The sequence below is a fragment of the Haliotis rufescens genome, unplaced genomic scaffold (genome assembly GCF_023055435.1).
Source record: "Haliotis rufescens isolate VD_foot unplaced genomic scaffold, xgHalRufe1.0.p SCAF_31, whole genome shotgun sequence".
Classification (NCBI taxonomy): Eukaryota; Metazoa; Mollusca; class Gastropoda; order Lepetellida; family Haliotidae; genus Haliotis; species Haliotis rufescens.
This window is the reverse complement of record NW_025964013.1, coordinates 1,173,580-1,194,307: the sequence shown is the minus strand read 5'-3', so window position 1 is coordinate 1,194,307 and position 20,728 is coordinate 1,173,580. Positions and strand designations below refer to the sequence as shown.

At 42.0% G+C, this 20,728-nt stretch overlaps 1 protein-coding gene across 4 annotated transcripts in view; it reads left to right on the top strand.

Moving 5' to 3' along the window:
• LOC124136799 (MAGUK p55 subfamily member 7-like) overlaps positions 1-20,728 on the top strand; it is a 113,195-nt gene that overhangs the window by 42,396 nt on the left and 50,071 nt on the right. For all 4 annotated transcript variants that reach the window (XM_048380515.1, XM_048380514.1, XM_048380513.1 and 1 more), the window contains exon 2: positions 4,963-5,081. In XM_048380515.1, the coding sequence (XP_048236472.1) occupies positions 5,039-5,081 (43 nt within the window). In that variant the 5' untranslated portion in view covers positions 4,963-5,038. The remainder of the gene's footprint in view (positions 1-4,962; positions 5,082-20,728) is intronic.

Here is a 20,728-nt window from a genome sequence, read left to right as displayed (position 1 = left end):
GCGTGTAAACATTTCATTCTGACTGTGGAATCTGAGTGAATATTGTGTATTTCAGCCATGAAATGGATCTGTTGATGCTGATAAATTGCGACTCTGGACTTAATTATTTTCCACTAAGCATTGTGAACACTTTTATCAAGAAGTGAAATCTGGTTATAACGAACATATTTGCACTGTCTCTTGAAGTTCATCATGTATTGCACATAATTTTTTATTTATTTTGTGTTCTACTTCTCAACAAGTTGCTCCTGAACAGGATTGCGCTAGGTTGTCATGGAGATACAACAGTCAAGCTCTGGGATCTCTGCCCTTGGATGAACACTTTTTTTTTGAGTATTGTGTCATCTGCATCTTTGCTTGGATTAAACACATCAAACGAACATGGCTGTAGAATGTTCACTGGCTTTGACTTGGTTCGTTTAGATGATTAGCACTTCCGTTATTTAATGCGTGGCTGCTTGGCTTGCTGCACATGCTGACTGTGATCACCATCACTGGTTTGTCCCATCTGGATGCTACAAGTTGGAAATGGGGATTCTTTGGGGAGTTGTAATTTAGACATCAATGATGTAAGTGACATTCTTATTGGATGTGTGTTTTTGTGTTCTGAAATATGTGCATTATTCTATGTCTTGTGAAGAATTCTGTCTGCAATTACCTTGCCATCAATTGTGGTGTTGGATCCATCAGGCTCCCGGTACAGAGGCCCTGAGGCTTCAACTCAATGTGCTGAGTCAGCATTAACTAATTCTGTTGGTGTATGGTCGGAATTGTTGGGAGAAAATAACATTTCTAAGAAGGCTTTTATGTCGATGATATTTGTACATTATGTAAGTATTGATGGAGAGATGTTATGTCTGCCACATAAGGCTAGGGTAGTTCTCTGTGGAGTTGCATTCCTTAGTCATCTTAGAAACCTAGGATAATTGGTTTGAATCTAAGTTTTGTCCTGATGTTGTTTCTGGGTTTGTCAGGACCGTACCTATGTTGTGGATTTCACCAAGTGGTCATCTACGACCAGCAACATTGTTTCCCACGTTAAGCTCATGCAGTGATATAAGTGAAACACTTGTAGGCTGAACCAAAGTCGCTGGCTCACTGTTTTTTGCTGATGAGATAAATCTATGTGACTTTTAAGAAAGATATTCTTGTCCAAACTAAGGAAGGACAGGAAGATGTCCATGATATCAACCACTGGTTTGTCTGGTCCAGACTTGACCATGTTATCAACCACTATTTAAGATAGTTCTTGATCTGTAAATGAAGATAAAATCACTTCCAGAACGCCATTGCTACATTATCAAGGAAGGTATGAGAAGATAGTTCTTGATCTCTTGCTGTGTCACCAGTGATGACGTTGCTGACATTCGAGTGCCTTCCAGATAGGATGCAGTTAATGGCTTTCATGGGTCAGATATTAACCATTATCCTCTGATTGGATTCTGTCAACATTGTGACGCCAAGAACCCTTGGTTCCAATGTCCAGTCACTGCTCCTGGGTACCATGTTCTGTTCTTTGAGTGGGTCAAACATTCCACAGATTAATGTGACAGAATTACAGTGTGGCTGAGCCAAGTTTAAACCAAATAAGATACGATTCTTTTGTACGTTATTTTGTTTGAATGTGTACATTTCAAATAATGTAACAATCTTGGCCAAAATGTTCAATCAACTATCTTTGGTTATTGGTTTTCTGGAGCTTTCTTCTCTTTGATTCTTGTGAATGGTTAAAAAGTAAATCTTTTTTGTGATCAAGTAGAGGCAAAACCTGTACAAGGGATTGTAATGAAAATCTGAGTTTGTCACAAAATGTTGATTTTCAAATTGACATTAAGATTTAATTCCTAAAACAACTGAGGCTTGATGGGTGTGGGACAGGCAAGAACCTAGGTCTGTAATTACTCTGTAGTCTGTCGTGAAAGGTAAAATATGCCTGTAGTTCAAATCCATTCACAATCATCAGCAGACACATTCAGGCTCTGTGTAGCTTGTGGGAGAGAGCTCACAATCATCAGCAGACACATTCAGGCTCTGTGTAGCTTGTGGGAGAGAGCTCACAATCATCAGCAGACACATTCAGGCTCTGTGTAGCTTGTGGGAGAGAGCTCACAATCATCAGCAGACACATTCAGGCTCTGTGTAGCTTGTGGGAAAGACCTCACGTGAAGGGAGAATCTATGGTTATTTAAAAACAATTGTTGCTTAAAAGCCAAAGCATTGTTTTTCATATTTTAGTCGGGACACAGCAGTTAAATAGAGAATCAGTCTGAAATAAAAGCATACAAATACAATAACATACAGTCACCAATATGTGCTGATGACACCAGGGGTCACAGTATGCCGTAGACTAGTTACCATGGTGATGCCAGGGGTTCACAGACAATTCATTACAGTTGCTGTTGTAGCAGCTATAAAATTTCCAAGTCCCGTGATGGGATTCAAACCACGGACCTTCTGATCCGAGATCAGACGCCTTGTCCACATGACCAAAGAGGTTAACTGCATCCGCAAGCTGACAAGGTAAGGATGTCATCTGTGGGATGACTCCACGCCCTGCTACATACTCCCCCATCAACAGAAGGCACGTCCCGGGCCGCATAGTAGGGTACTGAGGCTTAGTCTGCTCAAATTTAGTATGAACGTGCTCAACCCCACGTTGGGCGCCAATGTAACTCCCTTAGAACTTCCGAGTCCCGTGATGGGCTTCGAACTACGGACCTTCTGATCTGAGGTCGGACGCCTTGTCCACATGACAAGATAGGTTAACCTCGTCAGCAAGCTGACAAGGTAAGAATGTCATCTGTGGGATGACTCCACGCCCTGCTACACTATGATGACACCAGGCGGTCACAGCCAGACTTTAGGTCTGTGCTCGTGGTACACGTCAAGGGACGGTGGGGTAGCCTCATGGTTAAGGCAGTCGCTTGTCACGCCAAAGGCCAGGGTTTGATTCCCCACATGGGTCCAATATGTGAAGCCCATTTCAGGTGTCCCCCAGCCGTGATGTTGCTGGAATAGTGCTAAACGCAGCGTGAAATCATACCCACTCACAGCTATGGACTATCTTGTGTATCTCTGCTGTGATGGGGAATTGAGATGCATTGCTACATTTCAATATTCAGTCATATGAACTGAAGGAGAAATATTTCTACTCAGAACTGAAGTTTTATCCCAGAAAGTAATTCATGCAGCTTCTCAAGTTGTAATGAGATCTGTTACTGCAAAATTGAGGAATGTCAAAAGAACGCTAACAAACTTTGTCACCAAAGTTGGCAAAATGTTGATATTTTCAAAAAAATATTTTCATCAATCATGAAGAATTGCACTGTGACGAGGAAAAGTATTCTTGCATTGATTGAAAAGATGACACTTGTGATAATTACATGGCTTGTGTCGCACCACGGAACACGAGATTATTCTCTTCATTAATAATAAATGTGTTCATCTTTGTCTACGGAAGCCTGGACACTTCAAGACAAGCCATATGAAACATGTGAAGTCAACCACAAGTTTCTTTAGAAGAGAGCTAATTTCAATTATAATGGTTCTGTTTCATGTAATTTGACTGATTTTCATTTTGTTGAAGTTGTGCTTAAAGTGGTTCCATGTCTAACCTAATTATTTTACAGAAATATTGTTCATGTTTGAATTCGAAGTTGCCTCATCTATCTTGGTAGATTTGTTTAGGACGTCGGTGTAGTGTGCCAAAGGTGTGGGACATTACCTTCTTATTTAGATTCAAACTTAATGTACTTTTGTAAATGTGAAATTTTGCTGTGTTGAACATTCAAGACATTTTCCTTGGTATCTGTCCCTGTGATTAGATGCTTCCATGAGCAATAATGTCTTGTAGCTTGGCGTGGTCGCCTGTGAAAAACGTTTTGGAATGTGAAGTAAGGAAATCGCTTTCTATTTTCTTCAAGCCAAAATTGAATTTTTTATGTGACCCGTGACAAGTATCTGATTCCTGGTTAGTAGACTTGATTCCGTGGGCATGAATCCTGGTAATAAAGACAGAAATCTCCTGAACAAGGCTTCATCCAAGATTTGGTTCAATTATTCATGGTAATACCCATTTTGGTTTCAATTAAAACTTGCCAAGGATTACAACCCGGGTCTCCTCTGATCAATCAGCCTGTCGGCCGACATGTCCCTAAACTAATAGAATTTTCACTGCCACGGTCCAGTGGCGACTAAGATATTGATGACAGTAATCAATGTGATTTTCTGAAAAAGCTGACAACGAAACACTAAATAATTTTCCATGGTGTGCGTAATGCACAGAAAGCTGTATTCCCGTGTGATTTTAAGAATGGAGAAATAGCATCGTTAGTGTCGAACTCCTGTAATTTGCCGGAGGAAATTGCCTCGATTTTTATCCAGGCTCGGTTAAGACCCTGTCTCCATGGACAGCTAAGAGTTTTTGTCGTTGCGATTACCATGGCAGTGGTATTACTCTGTGACAGCTGGTATTTGGACACTTTTTATCCATTTTGCTTAAAAGCCAGCGATATCATTGCTGTGTGCTCCATATTGATACTGGTTATTGTGATCGACCTCTGGCTGACAGGTTACATCGTTATGGTGCAAGTCAACCGGAAATGTATTTATTTAAGCAAATGTACTGGAAAATGCTCACGGAGGTGTAAGCTCGTGTAAGCTGCTAATAGTGATGTTTGTCCGAGTGTACAGACTGCTCAAGTCCCAGCGAGCATGACCTGAATCACTCAGGTTTCTGCCACGTTGCCACGACAGCTGATGTTAATGTGTTTTAGATAAATATTGATTCGACAGATACATGTTTTGGGAGTTTCATGACGTTTGTTTGTCAATATGCATCATGAACTTCTCCACCTACGGTTATTGGAGATTTAAATGTTTTTGTATCTGTCAGATTTTGTCACGTCAGGTTTGCCGGATACCTTGTTATCTCTGTAACTCAAATGTATTACCTCCTTACAGGACCAAGCTGATGGCAGGTAGTCTCCCCTTGAATTTGGTGTTAGTTTCAACTTGTCTCCACTAGAGGGCTACAAGAATGCCGATCACCTTGCCACTCACCAAAGTGGCAGTCGATCCAGGTAAGTTAGTACTTGTATACTAAACTTTCTTGAGTGTCTTCAAAAGTACAGATCGGACCATATTTGACAAATATGCATTGATATGTCCTCTAGTCTTAAGTTTAGACAATTGATCCTTCGGAAAAATTTGTTCACAGTGTGTTTGTTGTTAAAGATGTTTGCGGAATGTGAAGTTTTATGTGTTCAAAGCCAAGTCTGTTGAAATGACATCTTTGTGCAAGTACTCGGCTGTTGTGTCGTTTGTCAGGTAGGAGTTGGTATTGTTATGTCTGAATCTGTGTGTTCATTCATGCAGAACAGCGCAGTGGCCTGATACTGCCACAAACAGATGTCACACATGCATATTGATTCCATGTTTTGGTGTGAATTTGCAGTGTACAGGGAAACATTCCCTTCCTGCAGTTGCTGGAATCCATCATAAATATGCAGGCTTGGCTAAAAAATGATGGTTCCACGATTTTATTTTTTGCAACCTGTCAAAATACATTTTTCATGCCCTCCCAAAAGACTCAAAGTCACAAATATTATTTATATTTTGCATGGCTCTGAATCAGGTTGATTTCTGGTGTCCCCCGCCGTGATATTGCTGAAATATTGCTAAAAGTGGCGTAAAACCAAACTCACTCACTCACTGAATCAGGTTGTTTGTCTGGTTTCACGAATGGGTGTCCTTCAATAAACCCAACAATAAACTGATGGGAAGCTCATTCAAGTTCTGGTAACAATAACCACTCACTCACTCACTACACAATGTCCCACACAATAAACTGATGGGAAGCTCATTCAAGTTCTGGTAACAATAACCACTCACTCACTCACTACACAATGTCCCACACAATAAACTGATGGGAAGCTCATTCAAGTTCTGGTAACAATAACCACTCACTCACTCACTACACAATGTCCCACACAATAAACTGATGGGAAGCTCATTCAAGTTCTGGTAACAATAACCACTCACTCACTCACTACACAATGTCCCACACAATAAACTGATGGGAAGCTCATTCAAGTTCTGGTAACAATAACCACTCACTCACTCACTACACAATGTCCCACACAATAAACTGATGGGAAGCTCATTCAAGTTCTGGTAACAATAACCACTCACTCACTCACTACACAATGTCCCACACAATAAACTGATGGGAAGCTCATTCAAGTTCTGGTAACAATAACCACTCACTCACTCACTACACAATGTCCCCCACAATAAACTGATGGGAAGCTCATTCAAGTTCTGGTAACAATAACCACTCACTCACTCACTACACAATGTCCCCCACAATAAACTGATGGGAAGCTCATTCAAGTTCTGGTAACAATAACCACTCACTCACTCACTACACAATGTCCCCCACAATAAACTGATGGGAAGCTCATTCAAGTTCTGGTAACAATAACCACTCACTCACTCACTACACAATGTCCCACACAATAAACTGATGGGAAGCTCATTCAAGTTCTGGTAACAATAACCACTCACTCACTCACTACACAATGTCCCCCACAATAAACTGATGGGAAGCTCATTCAAGTTCTGGTAACAATAACCACTCACTCACTCACTACACAATGTCCCCCACAATAAACTGATGGGAAGCTCATTCAAGTTCTGGTAACAATAACCACTCACTCACTCACTACACAATGTCCCACACAATAAACTGATGGGAAGCTCATTCAAGTTCTGGTAACAATAACCACTCACTCACTCACTACACAATGTCCCACACAATAAACTGATGGGAAGCTCATTCAAGTTCTGGTAACAATAACCACTCACTCACTCACTACACAATGTCCCCCACAATAAACTGATGGGAAGCTCATTCAAGTTCTGGTAACAATAACCACTCACTCACTCACTACACAATGTCCCACACAATAAACTGATGGGAAGCTCATTCAAGTTCTGGTAACAATAACCACTCACTCACTCACTACACAATGTCCCACACAATAAACTGATGGGAAGCTCATTCAAGTTCTGGTAACAATAACCACTCACTCACTCACTACACAATGTCCCACACAATAAACTGATGGGAAGCTCATTCAAGTTCTGGTAACAATAACCACTCACTCACTCACTACACAATGTCCCCCACAATAAACTGATGGGAAGCTCATTCAAGTTCTGGTAACAATAACCACTCACTCACTCACTACACAATGTCCCCCACAATAAACTGATGGGAAGCTCATTCAAGTTCTGGTAACAATAACCACTCACTCACTCACTACACAATGTCCCCCACAATAAACTGATGGGAAGCTCATTCAAGTTCTGGTAACAATAACCACTCACTCACTCACTACACAATGTCCCCCACAATAAACTGATGGGAAGCTCATTCAAGTTCTGGTAACAATAACCACTCACTCACTCACTACACAATGTCCCACACAATAAACTGATGGGAAGCTCATTCAAGTTCTGGTAACAATAACCACTCACTCACTCACTACACAATGTCCCCCACAATAAACTGATGGGAAGCTCATTCAAGTTCTGGTAACATTAACCACTCACTCACTCACTACACAATGTCCCCCACAATAAACTGATGGGAAGCTCATTCAAGTTCTGGTAACATTAACCACTCACTCACTCACTCACTACACAATGTCCCACACAATAAACTGATGGGAAGCTCATTCAAGTTCTGGTAACAATAACCACTCACTCACTCACTACACAATGTCCCACACAATAAACTGATGGGAAGCTCATTCAAGTTCTGGTAACAATAACCACTCACTCACTCACTACACAATGTCCCCCACAATAAACTGATGGGAAGCTCATTCAAGTTCTGGTAACAATAACCACTCACTCACTCACTACACAATGTCCCCCACAATAAACTGATGGGAAGCTCATTCAAGTTCTGGTAACAATAACCACTCACTCACTCACTACACAATGTCCCCCACAATAAACTGATGGGAAGCTCATTCAAGTTCTGGTAACAATAACCACTCACTCACTCACTACACAATGTCCCACACAATAAACTGATGGGAAGCTCATTCAAGTTCTGGTAACAATAACCACTCACTCACTCACTACACAATGTCCCCCACAATAAACTGATGGGAAGCTCATTCAAGTTCTGGTAACAATAACCACTCACTCACTCACTACACAATGTCCCACACAAAAACTGATGGGAAGCTCATTCAAGTTCTGGTAACAATAACCACTCACTCACTCACTACACAATGTCCCCCACAATAAACTGATGGGAAGCTCATTCAAGTTCTGGTAACAATAACCGCTCACTCACTCACTACACAATGTCCCACACAATAAACTGATGGGAAGCTCATTCAAGTTCTGGTTACAATAACCGCTCACTCACTCACTACACAATGTCCCCCACAATAAACTGATGGGAAGCTCATTCAAGTTCTGGTAACAATAACCACTCACTCACTCACTACACAATGTCCCACACAATAAACTGATGGGAAGCTCATTCAAGTTCTGGTAACAATAACCACTCACTCACTCACTACACAATGTCCCCCACAATAAACTGATGGGAAGCTCATTCAAGTTCTGGTAACAATAACCACTCACTCACTCACTACACAATGTCCCACACAATAAACTGATGGGAAGCTTATTCAAGTTCTGGTAACACTAACCACTCACTCACTCACTACACAATGTCCCACACAATAAACTGATGGGAAGCTCATTCAAGTTCTGGTAACAATAAGCACTCACTCACTCACTACATAATGTCCCACACAATAAACTGATGGGAAGCTTATTCACGTTCTGGTAACACTAACCACTCACTCACTCACTACACAATGTCCCACACAATAAACTGATGGGAAGCTCATTCAAGTTCTGGTAACAATTACCACTCACTCACTCACTACACAATGTCCCCCACAATAAACTGATGGGAAGCTCATTCAAGTTCTGGTAACAATAACCACTCACTCACTCACTACACAATGTCCCACACAATAAACTGATGGGAAGCTCATTCAAGTTCTGGTAACAATAACCACTCACTCACTCACTACACAATGTCCCACACAATAAACTGATGGGAAGCTCATTCAAGTTCTGGTAACAATAACCGCTCACTCACTCACTACACAATGTCCCACACAATAAACTGATGGGAAGCTCATTCAAGTTCTGGTAACAATAACCACTCACTCACTCACTACACAATGTCCCACACAATAAACTGATGGGAAGCTCATTCAAGTTCTGGTAACAATAACCGCTCACTCACTCACTACACAATGTCCCCCACAATAAACTGATGGGAAGCTCATTCAAGTTCTGGTAACAATAACCACTCACTCACTCACTACACAATGTCCCACACAATAAACTGATGGGAAGCTTATTCAAGTTCTGGTAACACTAACCACTCACTCACTCACTACACAATGTCCCACACAATAAACTGATGGGAAGCTCATTCAAGTTCTGGTAACAATAACCACTCACTCACTCACTACATAATGTCCCACACAATAAACTGATGGGAAGCTTATTCACGTTCTGGTAACACTAACCACTCACTCACTCACTACACAATGTCCCACACAATAAACTGATGGGAAGCTCATTCAAGTTCTGGTAACAATTACCACTCACTCACTCACTACACAATGTCCCCCACAATAAACTGATGGGAAGCTCATTCAAGTTCTGGTAACAATAACCACTCACTCACTCACTACACAATGTCCCACACAATAAACTGATGGGAAGCTCATTCAAGTTCTGGTAACAATAACCACTCACTCACTCACTACACAATGTCCCACACAATAAACTGATGGGAAGCTCATTCAAGTTCTGGTAACAATAACCGCTCACTCACTCACTACACAATGTCCCACACAATAAACTGATGGGAAGCTCATTCAAGTTCTGGTAACAATAACCACTCACTCACTCACTACACAATGTCCCACACAATAAACTGATGGGAAGCTCATTCAAGTTCTGGTAACAATAACCGCTCACTCACTCACTACACAATGTCCCCCACAATAAACTGATGGGAAGCTCATTCAAGTTCTGGTAACAATAACCACTCACTCACTCACTACACAATGTCCCACACAATAAACTGATGGGAAGCTTATTCAAGTTCTGGTAACACTAACCACTCACTCACTCACTACACAATGTCCCACACAATAAACTGATGGGAAGCTCATTCAAGTTCTGGTAACAATAACCACTCACTCACTCACTACATAATGTCCCACACAATAAACTGATGGGAAGCTTATTCACGTTCTGGTAACACTAACCACTCACTCACTCACTACACAATGTCCCACACAATAAACTGATGGGAAGCTCATTCAAGTTCTGGTAACAATTACCACTCACTCACTCACTACACAATGTCCCCCACAATAAACTGATGGGAAGCTCATTCAAGTTCTGGTAACAATAACCACTCACTCACTCACTACACAATGTCCCACACAATAAACTGATGGGAAGCTCATTCAAGTTCTGGTAACAATAACCACTCACTCACTCACTACACAATGTCCCCCACAATAAACTGATGGGAAGCTCATTCAAGTTCTGGTAACAATAACCGCTCACTCACTCACTACACAATGTCCCACACAATAAACTGATGGGAAGCTCATTCAAGTTCTGGTAACAATAACCGCTCACTCACTCACTACACAATGTCCCCCACAATAAACTGATGGGAAGCTCATTCAAGTTCTGGTAACAATAACCACTCACTCACTCACTACACAATGTCCCACACAATAAACTGATGGGAAGCTCATTCAAGTTCTGGTAACAATAACCACTCACTCACTCACTACACAATGTCCCCCACAATAAACTGATGGGAAGCTCATTCAAGTTCTGGTAACAATAACCACTCACTCACTCACTACACAATGTCCCACACAATAAACTGATGGGAAGCTCATTCAAGTTCTGGTAACAATAACCACTCACTCACTCACTACACAATGTCCCACACAATAAACTGATGGGAAGCTCATTCAAGTTCTGGTAACAATAACCACTCACTCACTCACTACACAATGTCCCACACAATAAACTGATGGGAAGCTCATTCAAGTTCTGGTAACAATAACCACTCACTCACTCACTACACAATGTCCCCCACAATAAACTGATGGGAAGCTCATTCAAGTTCTGGTAACAATAACCACTCACTCACTCACTACACAATGTCCCCCACAATAAACTGATGGGAAGCTTATTCAAGTTCTGGTAACACTAACCACTCACTCACTCACTACACAATGTCCCACACAATAAACTGATGGGAAGCTTATTCAAGTTCTGGTAACACTAACCACTCACTCACTCACTACACAATGTCCCACACAATAAACTGATGGGAAGCTCATTCAAGTTCTGGTAACAATAACCACTCACTCACTCACTACACAATGTCCCACACAATAAACTGATGGGAAGCTTATTCAAGTTCTGGTAACACTAACCACTCACTCACTCACTACACAATGTCCCACACAATAAACTGATGGGAAGCTCATTCAAGTTCTGGTAACAATAACCACTCACTCACTCACTACACAATGTCCCACACAATAAACTGATGGGAAGCTTATTCAAGTTCTGGTAACACTAACCACTCACTCACTCACTACACAATGTCCCACACAATAAACTGATGGGAAGCTCATTCAAGTTCTGGTAACAATAACCACTCACTCACTCACTACACAATGTCCCACACAATAAACTGATGGGAAGCTTATTCAAGTTCTGGTAACACTAACCACTCACTCACTCACTCACTCACTCACTCACTCACTCACTCACTCACTCACTCACTCGTTCACTCACTCACTCACTCACTCACTCACTCACTCACTCACTCACTCAACCACTCACTCAACCACTCAACCACTCACTCACCCTGTGTTGTGTGACAACTATTAGTGACGATGAAGCGTGGATTTATTGATTCGGATTATTTGAAGTACATTGAGCCGTATGTTACTCCTTAGACAGCTAGTGACAGTTAGTAGTGACAGTAATAGTCGTTGATGTGTGTCTTTATGTGGAGGTAGAATAGTGCAGATGAGCCATTTCTTTAGACATTATTATTCACAGAGCCATTTTTAGGCCTCCCTTGTTTTACAGCCATGTTGCGAAGTGCCTGCAGATACCAGAATCTTTATCAAGCATTATGTGCATCAAAGAGTTGACACTTTTAGTATCACTAGAATCACTAACCCTATGGTTGTGTATCACATTTCTTATGATTCTGGAAAGGTTACGTAGCTTTTATTATCTCCGCCATGAAGTGGTGTGGGGAATATAGGAACAGTGCATCCAGCTGTCTGCCTGTCCGTTCGTCTGCTCTCAAAGGAGACACAGTTTCCCAAATCTAAGCAAGTTAGAGAAATGAAATTTTACACACTCATGTTACTCATCATGATCTTAAATGGGTTCGAAAATTGGTGTCTTAAATTCTTTTCTTACAGAGTTATGGCCCTTTCTCCGTGCTTTTCAGCATAGTGCATACTGTGTGAAATGGGGACAGGTTTTTTAAGAAACTACTAAAATTACATGAATGAAAGTTTGCATGCTTATCTAAGAGATGCTTGTCAAGACAGGGTTAAAAAATTGGTGCTGTAAGTCTGCTGTAAGAGTTATGGCCCTTGCTCCGTGCTTTGCAACTTAGTGCATAGTGTCTGCAATGGGGACAAGTTTCCTCAGAAACTAATGAAGTTTTATGAATGAAAGTTTGCATGCTTATCTAAGAGATGCTTATCAAGAATGAGTCGAATTTGTGCCATAAATTATATTTTTCCAGAGTTCCTTCCCTTGCTACATGTTTCGATTTTGAGCAAACACAGTTCTGGCCCTGTATCCATGTTATTTTACAAAGTGCATTGTGTCTGCAATGAGGACAAGTTTTCTCAGAAACTACTGAAGATAGCTTACCTAAGAGATACTTATAAAGACTAAATTATTTTTTTCAGAGAAGAGACCTTCTGTGTATAGTAATTTCACATTTACTTAAATAAAGCTACCCGAGTGCCTATCTTTTCTTAAGACTTTATAGGAATCTTTTTCTTTAGTTTATATTCTCTACTATATGAACAAACAAAATTCTAATGTGCCCCATGGCGGGCGATAGTAATAACGCTGTTTTCTTGCTTAGGATAAATCAGTTAACCATGAAGTGTTAAAAGGCCTAAGAACAGCATCGCTATCTATTGTGAAAATTCTGGTGGTTGAGCTATGCAGTCGGATTCTCAACCAAGTTAATTCATTGAGTGCAATCTATTTGGATGCCTATCTGAGTGTCATCATCCAGCAACATCAGCAACATCAGCAACATGGTCTGGATCAGCTGGGACTTATGACTTACAGGGCATTTACCCCTAATAGCCTGCAGAACAACTCCGTGAACAACACTAAGGCAGCAGAATGTACCACCACATCTCATCACGTTTGTTTCCCAGAAGGTTAAGCTGAAGCCTATGTGGCATAAGTAAGGATTTGAAATAGTTTCCACTTGTGGAGGACAGATTTAGTATGGCGTGGCTGCCAAGTGAGTTCGGATATGTCTGGCTGTGACACTCGTGTGATTAAATGTTCCTTGTGTGACTGGTGTTTATCCTCTAAATAACCGATTGCTAGATGCTCACAGATTGCAAGTTGCTCCATGGCAGGCTGAAAGATGAGATTCACAATCTGGCCAACATTTAACAGTATTTGTGCAGCTTGATGAAGCTGCTGGAAGGCCAACCATTAAGATCAGGAGATCCACATCAAAGTGTTGCTCAATATTTATTACTGTATTTGGTTCGCAATGGAATATAAACAATTAACTAAAAGGGGGACACGGGTGGCCCAGTTGTCTAAGGTGCCGCAATTTGCTGTGCAGAGTTGTGTCCCTTGGGCATGCCAGAAACCTATGCTTGTGGGTTCGAATCCCAGTCTGCCTCGATTATGTTTCTAGGTTTGTCAGCACCATACCTGTGCTCGTGGGTTTCACTAAGGTTGTAAGCGTCTAAGACTTGCATCACTTTGGGCTTTCCTCCCACATTAAGCTGACACACCGTGATATAACTGGAATAATTTTAAAAGCAGTGTTAAACCCAACTTACTCACTCCTTACTGTGGTATGTCGTTAATTAAATGTGAATCTCTTGAATTGATGAAGTTATTTTGATACAAAATATAGGGAACTATATGTGACTCTCTTCCTTAAAAGATGAAGAAACGTAAATGTGACAAGATAAACTAAATATGATTTTCAAAGTCTATTGCTATCAAACCTATCAATAGTTTAGCTCTGTTGTAGACAACTACGAAATGAATGTTTCGAATGTATGTCCCATCGCTCCAAGATATCACGCCAATCTGACCTTAACTCAAGTGAGTCCGATTGGCCTTGTTTTGCAGGTGCCATGTCATACTTTTGTTTTCTCTGTGAAGCAAGCTGTCTGTTCAAGCTATCTGTTCATGCTTAACATGTCTTTAAACCAGTTTTTGACTTGAGGAGTGCCACTTGCTCACGTGGGGATCCATTCCTTTCCCCGGGGGATGCGGACAACATGTTTGATTCTTGTTTTCAAATACGTCTTACACAGTTTGTTTTAGAATAAGTTCTTTTCTGACCTGATGACTCCTAAAATGGAAACAATTTTTTTTGAAAGTACAATGTTTGTATCACATAAATAGTCTTTACAGTTAGAAATAGCCCATGCTTGGGAAGTCTCACAGTAGTTTCAGGTCAACAGGTTTGGGAAGTCTCACAGTAGTTTCAGGTCTACAGGTTTGGGAAGTCTCACAGTAGTTTCAGGTCTACAGGCTTGGGAAGTCTGACAGTAGTTTCAGGTCTACAGGCTTGGGAAGTCTCACAATAGTTTCAGGTCTACAGGCTTGGGAAGTCTCACAATAGTTTCAGGTCTACAGGCTTGGGAAGTCTCACAATAGTTTCAGGTCTACAGGCTTGGGAAGTCTCCCAATAGTTTCAGGTCTACAGGCTTGGGAAGTCTCCCAATAGTTTCAGGTCAACAGGCTTGGGAAGTCTCACAATAGTTTCAGGTCTACAGGCTTGGGAAGTCTCACAGTAGTTTCAGGTCCACAGGCTTGGGAAGTCTCACAGTAGTTTCAGGTCTACAGGTTTGGGAAGTCTCACAGTAGTTTCAGGTCTACAGGTTTGGGAAGTCTCACAGTAGTTTCAGGTCTACAGGCTTGGGAAGTCTCACAGTAGTTTCAGGTCTACAAGTTTGGGAAGTCTCACAGCAGTTTCAGGTCTACAGGTTTGGGAAGTCTCACAATAGTTTCAGGTCTACAGGCTTGGGAAGTCTCACAATAGTTTCAGGTCTACAGGCTTGGGAAGTCTCACAATAGTTTCAGGTCTACAGGCTTGGGAGGTCTCACATTAGTTACAGGTCTACAGGCTTGGGAAGTCTCACAGTAGTTTCAGGTCTACAGGCTTGGGAAGTCTCACAGTAGTTTCAGGTCTACAGGCTTGGGAAGTCTCACAATAGTTTGAGGTCTACAGGCTTGGGAAGTCTCACAGTAGTTTCAGGTCTACAGGCTTGGGAAGTCTCACAATAGTTTCAGGTCTACAGGCTTGGGAAGTCTCCCAATAGTTTCAGGTCTACATGCTTGGGAAGTCTCACAGTAGTTTCAGGTCTACAGGCTTGGGAAGTCTCACAGTAGTTTCAGGTCTACAGGCTTGGGAAGTCTCACAATAGTTTCAGGTCTACAGGCTTGGGAGTCTCACAGTAGTTTCAGGTCTACAGCCTTGGGCAGTCTCACAGTAGTTTCAGGTCTACAGGCTTGGGAAGTCTCACAGTAGTTTCAGGTCTACAGGCTTGGGAAGTCTCACAATAGTTTCAGGTCTACAGGCTTGGGAAGTCTCACAGTAGTTTCAGGTCTACAGGCTTGGAAAGTCTCCCAATAGTTTCAGGTCTACAGGCTTTGGAAGTCTCACAATAGTTTCAGGTCTACAGGCTTGGGAAGTCTCAAGGCTTGGGAAGTCTCACAGTAGTTTCAGGTCTACAGGCTTGGGAAGTCTCCCAATAGTTTCAGGTCTACATGCTTGGGAAGTCTCACAGTAGTTTCAGGTCTACAGGCTTGGGAAGTCTCACAGTAGTTTCAGGTCTACAGGCTTGGGAAGTCTCACAATAGTTTCAGGTCTACAGGCTTGGGAGTCTCACAGTAGTTTCAGGTCTACAGCCTTGGGCAGTCTCACAGTAGTTTCAGGTCTACAGGCTTGGGAAGTCTCACAGTAGTTTCAGGTCTACAGGCTTGGGAAGTCTCACAATAGTTTCAGGTCTACAGGCTTGGGAAGTCTCACAGTAGTTTCAGGTCTACAGGCTTGGAAAGTCTCCCAATAGTTTCAGGTCTACAGGCTTTGGAAGTCTCACAATAGTTTCAGGTCTACAGGCTTGGGAAGTCTCAAGGCTTGGGAAGTCTCACAGTAGTTTCAGGTCTATAGGCTTTGGAAGTCTCCCAATAGTTTCAGGTCTACAGGCTTGGGAAGTCTCACAATAGTTTCAGGTCTACAGGCTTGGGAAGTCTCACAGTAGTTTCAGGTCTACAGTCTTGGGAAGTCTCACAATAGTTTCAGGTCTACAGGCTTGGGAAGTCTCACAGTAGTTTCAGGTCTACAGGCTTGGGAAGTCTCACAATAGTTTCAGGTCTACAGGCTTGGGAAGTCTCACAATAGTTTCAGGTCTACAGGCTTGGGAAGTCTCACAGTAGTTTCAGGTCTACATGTATTGCAGGGAACACAGGTGGCCCAGTCGTCCAAGATGCAGCAATTGGCTGTGCAGTTGTGTACCTTGTGGGTTGTTGGTTTCACAGAAGTTGTAAACGTCTGAGATCAGCATCACTTCGGGCTTTCCTCCCACAGTAAGCTGATGCTGTGAATTGGAAGTGATTCAGAATACTGTTCAAAGTGATGTTAAACCAACTCACTCAATACATGTATTTCTCCACTTTTGATAGTGATACCGGCTTTCCTTATTAGTGGCACTATTAACACTATCCAGGCACAGTTTGAAACCATTCTGAAATGTTGTCTTAACTCTTGTTCAACATGGCTCAGATTAAAAGGTGCTAGAAAGCTGTTTGTTTGTTTCTTTGTTGTTTAATACTGCACTCTGCTATATTCCAGCTATATGACAGCGTTCTCTAAATAATTGATACTAGACAATCCAGTGATTGATATCATGAGCATCGATCCACACAATTGGGATACGATGACATGAATCAACCAAGTCAGCGAGCCTGACCACCTGATCGTTAGTCATCTCTTATGACAAGTATAGGTAAGAACAATTCTAACCCGGATCTTCATGGGTGGAAGGTCATGAACTTGGTAACAAACCTTTCACTAATAAGCAGATTGGCACAAAACCCCAGAAACTTGTGAAGTAAAGGACTATGTGATGTATGGACTGCCTCACGTGACTTCAGCATTCACAAGGATGGTGTCCTGTTTTGCATGGTTAGGTGCCAACCCTTTGTGAGAAGCATCTGTTTGAAGGAGAACTGGATGCCCCACAGACAGCTGTTATCCTGGGCATTGGAGAAATCGACCCAAAACAGCAACTTTGAGGTCAAGGTGGGGTCACATATCAAATGCCGTCAGTTTGTTGTTGCTGGAACACTTTGACGTGTTGTTTGGCGAGACGTGGCTGGAACTTGAGGACATGGAGGACAACCCACTGGTGGGATGTCAGCAGCTGTCAGACTGGCATGGGGCACAAGATACAGAAGCTTGACCATCAGTAGCCAATCTTCAGAACCTGGCACTGAGAATGGCAAAGACTTCCAGGAACGCAACCCTATATCACTGGAGGCGGGAAGCGTTAATCCCGGCATGATACAGAATCTGGACCATCAGCAGCCAGAAACTGGCACTAAGAATGGCAAAGCCAACCAGTGTAGCCCTGTCATGGGGGGTGGGAGGCATGAGGCGGAGGGTTGAGGCGTTTATCCGGGCATGTTGCGGCTGTGTGCGCTGTCGACGTTCTTGTCACAGGAGGTGATGTTGGGGTCATCATGGTCAGTATTAGCAACACCTGACCAGCAACTCCTACAGCGCCATGCCGAGGTCATGTACCGATTTTGTCATAAATACACACAATGAAATGTCTACCAATCATAAATACCATGTCATGATTGTTGTCCTTAATTACCGAAAAAGATTTTCTGTCAGGAAACAGCACATGTTCTGTTTTTCTCTGGTGTGTATCACAGAGTCAAAGGAAAGGAATAATCTAAGTTACAATTCAAAGGGTTATGTTTTTTCTTGAACAAATTGTTGAAAATATTTTCTGAAACCGAAAGGCCAAGGGAGTTGATGCGTTGTTGGAATGATATTAGAAATTTAGAATTTGTTCTTGGCATTGTGATTGACGTCAAATGGGCATGTCACTGAGGATTTGACAGAAAAAATTAAAACAATTTGAAGTTCTCAACCAAACCCATCAACACAAATGGATTTCCATTTTACATGGATGGTTAACACTATCAAGGGATTACGATTTCTTTAAGACACCAAGATTGATATTTCATGTTTTTATGTTTTTGAGGAGGTATTTTCCGACTCTACAACTAGCCAGTGGTTCAATTTTTGTGGTTCAGACTTTGAACTGCGATCAGTTTTGTTATTGTCATGTGTCAGTCAGATTTGTTGTCAATGTTAGTCAGATTAGTTGTCGATGTGAGTCAGATTAGTTGTTGATGAGACAGTCAGATTTGTTGTCAATGTTGTCAGCCAGATTTGTTGTCAATGTTGTCAGCCAGATTTGTTGTCAATGTTAGTCAGATTAGTTGTCGATGTGAGTCAGATTAGTTGTTGATGAGACAGTCAGATTTGTTGTCGATGTTGTCGATTTTGTCAGTCAGATTAGTTGTTGATGTGACAGTCAGATTTGTTGTCGATGTTAGTCAGATTAGTTGTCGATGTGTCAGTCAGATTTGTTGTCGATGTTAGTCAGATTTGTTGTCGATGTGTCAGTCGGATTTGTTGTCGATGTTAGTCAGATTTGTTGTCGATGTGTCAGTCAAATTTTTGTTGTTGATGTTAGTCAGATTAGTTGTCGATGTGTCAGTCAGATTTGTTGTCGATGTTAGTCAGATTAGTTGTCGATGTGTCAGTCAGATTTGTTGTCGATGTTAGTCAGATTAGTTGTCGATGTTGTCACAGTCAGATTAGTTGTCGATGTTAGTCAGATTAGTTGTCGATGTGTCAGTCAGATTTGTTGTCGATGTTGTAAGTCAGATTTGTTGCCGGTGTCAGTCAGATTTGTTGTTGATGTTGTCACAGTCAGATTTGTTGCCAGTGTCACAGTCAGATTTGTTGCCAGTTTCAGTCAGATATGTTGCCAGTGTCACAGTCCCATTTTAATGTCTGCAGTGTACAAACCAGTATTGTACCTCATTGAAAAGAGTTGTGTCCCTTGGCTGCCCAGATCACAAGTTTGAAGTGGGTTTGAATTCCAGATTCTTTTCCCAATTGTTACCATGGTTACCATGGGTAGATGTAAGGACTAAACCAACACTTGTAAATTTCAAGGCATCTGTGAGTTTCCCCACCGTCACTTTCCTCTCCCAAGAAGCAGATGATGTTGATGTAACTGAAATACTGTTTTAAAGCAACCATGAGACCAATTGACAGTCAACTACGTTAGGTGAGTTGAAATGAATTTTATCATCGTGTTTAAGATTATTGCACTTATATAGCGACATGCATGTGTGTGTGTATCTGCTTGTACTAGTAAGAAATGCTGATTTTATAGTGCTAGCTCACTGAGATACCATGCCGCAGTTTGACATAAATACCCCACTCCTGTTGACCAGTCCTTGTTTTAGCCCCTTAATGCCGAGCACCATACAGGATAACAACAAGTACCATCGTTTAACATCTTTTGGTATGACACAGACGGGGATAGAACGCTGGACATTCCGCTCTCTGGGCGGACATTCTCCCACGAGACCACGGAGGCGGTCTCAACTACATTAAAGGTCTCCATTGAGCTTCAACAGATGTGTGCTGGTCTCATCGGGTCAGCTATGCAGTTACAATTCTATTTTCATGGCATAAGCAAAGCCCAGCTAATGATCGGAGGCTCATTTCAATGGTGGACCCATGGGAGCTTGAGGAGACTGATCAGCTGAGTAAATAGATGACTAGCACAACCGGAGTCATCTGAGATCCAAGTGCTGCCTCTGTGATGTCTACTGATTTAACAAGGAGCTGTGATCCCAGTGAGGGCAGGGAAGCATTGTTGCTGTGCCGCGGGAGGTACTGTACAGACTTGGGAGACTATTGGAGCATTGTGTGAGTGTGTGTACCACTATTGGAGCATTGCGTGGTTGTGTGTACCACTATTGAAGCATTGTGTGAGTGTGTGTACCACTATTGGAGCATTGTGTAGGTGTGTGTACCACTATTGGAGCATTGTGTAGGTGTGTGTACCACTATTGGAGCATTGTGTGAGTGTGTGTACCACTATTGGAGCATTGTGTGGGTGTGTGTACCACTATTGGAGCATTGTGTGGATGTGTGTACCACTATTGGGGCATTGTGTGGGTGTGTGTACCACTATTGGGGCATTGTGTGGGTGTGTGT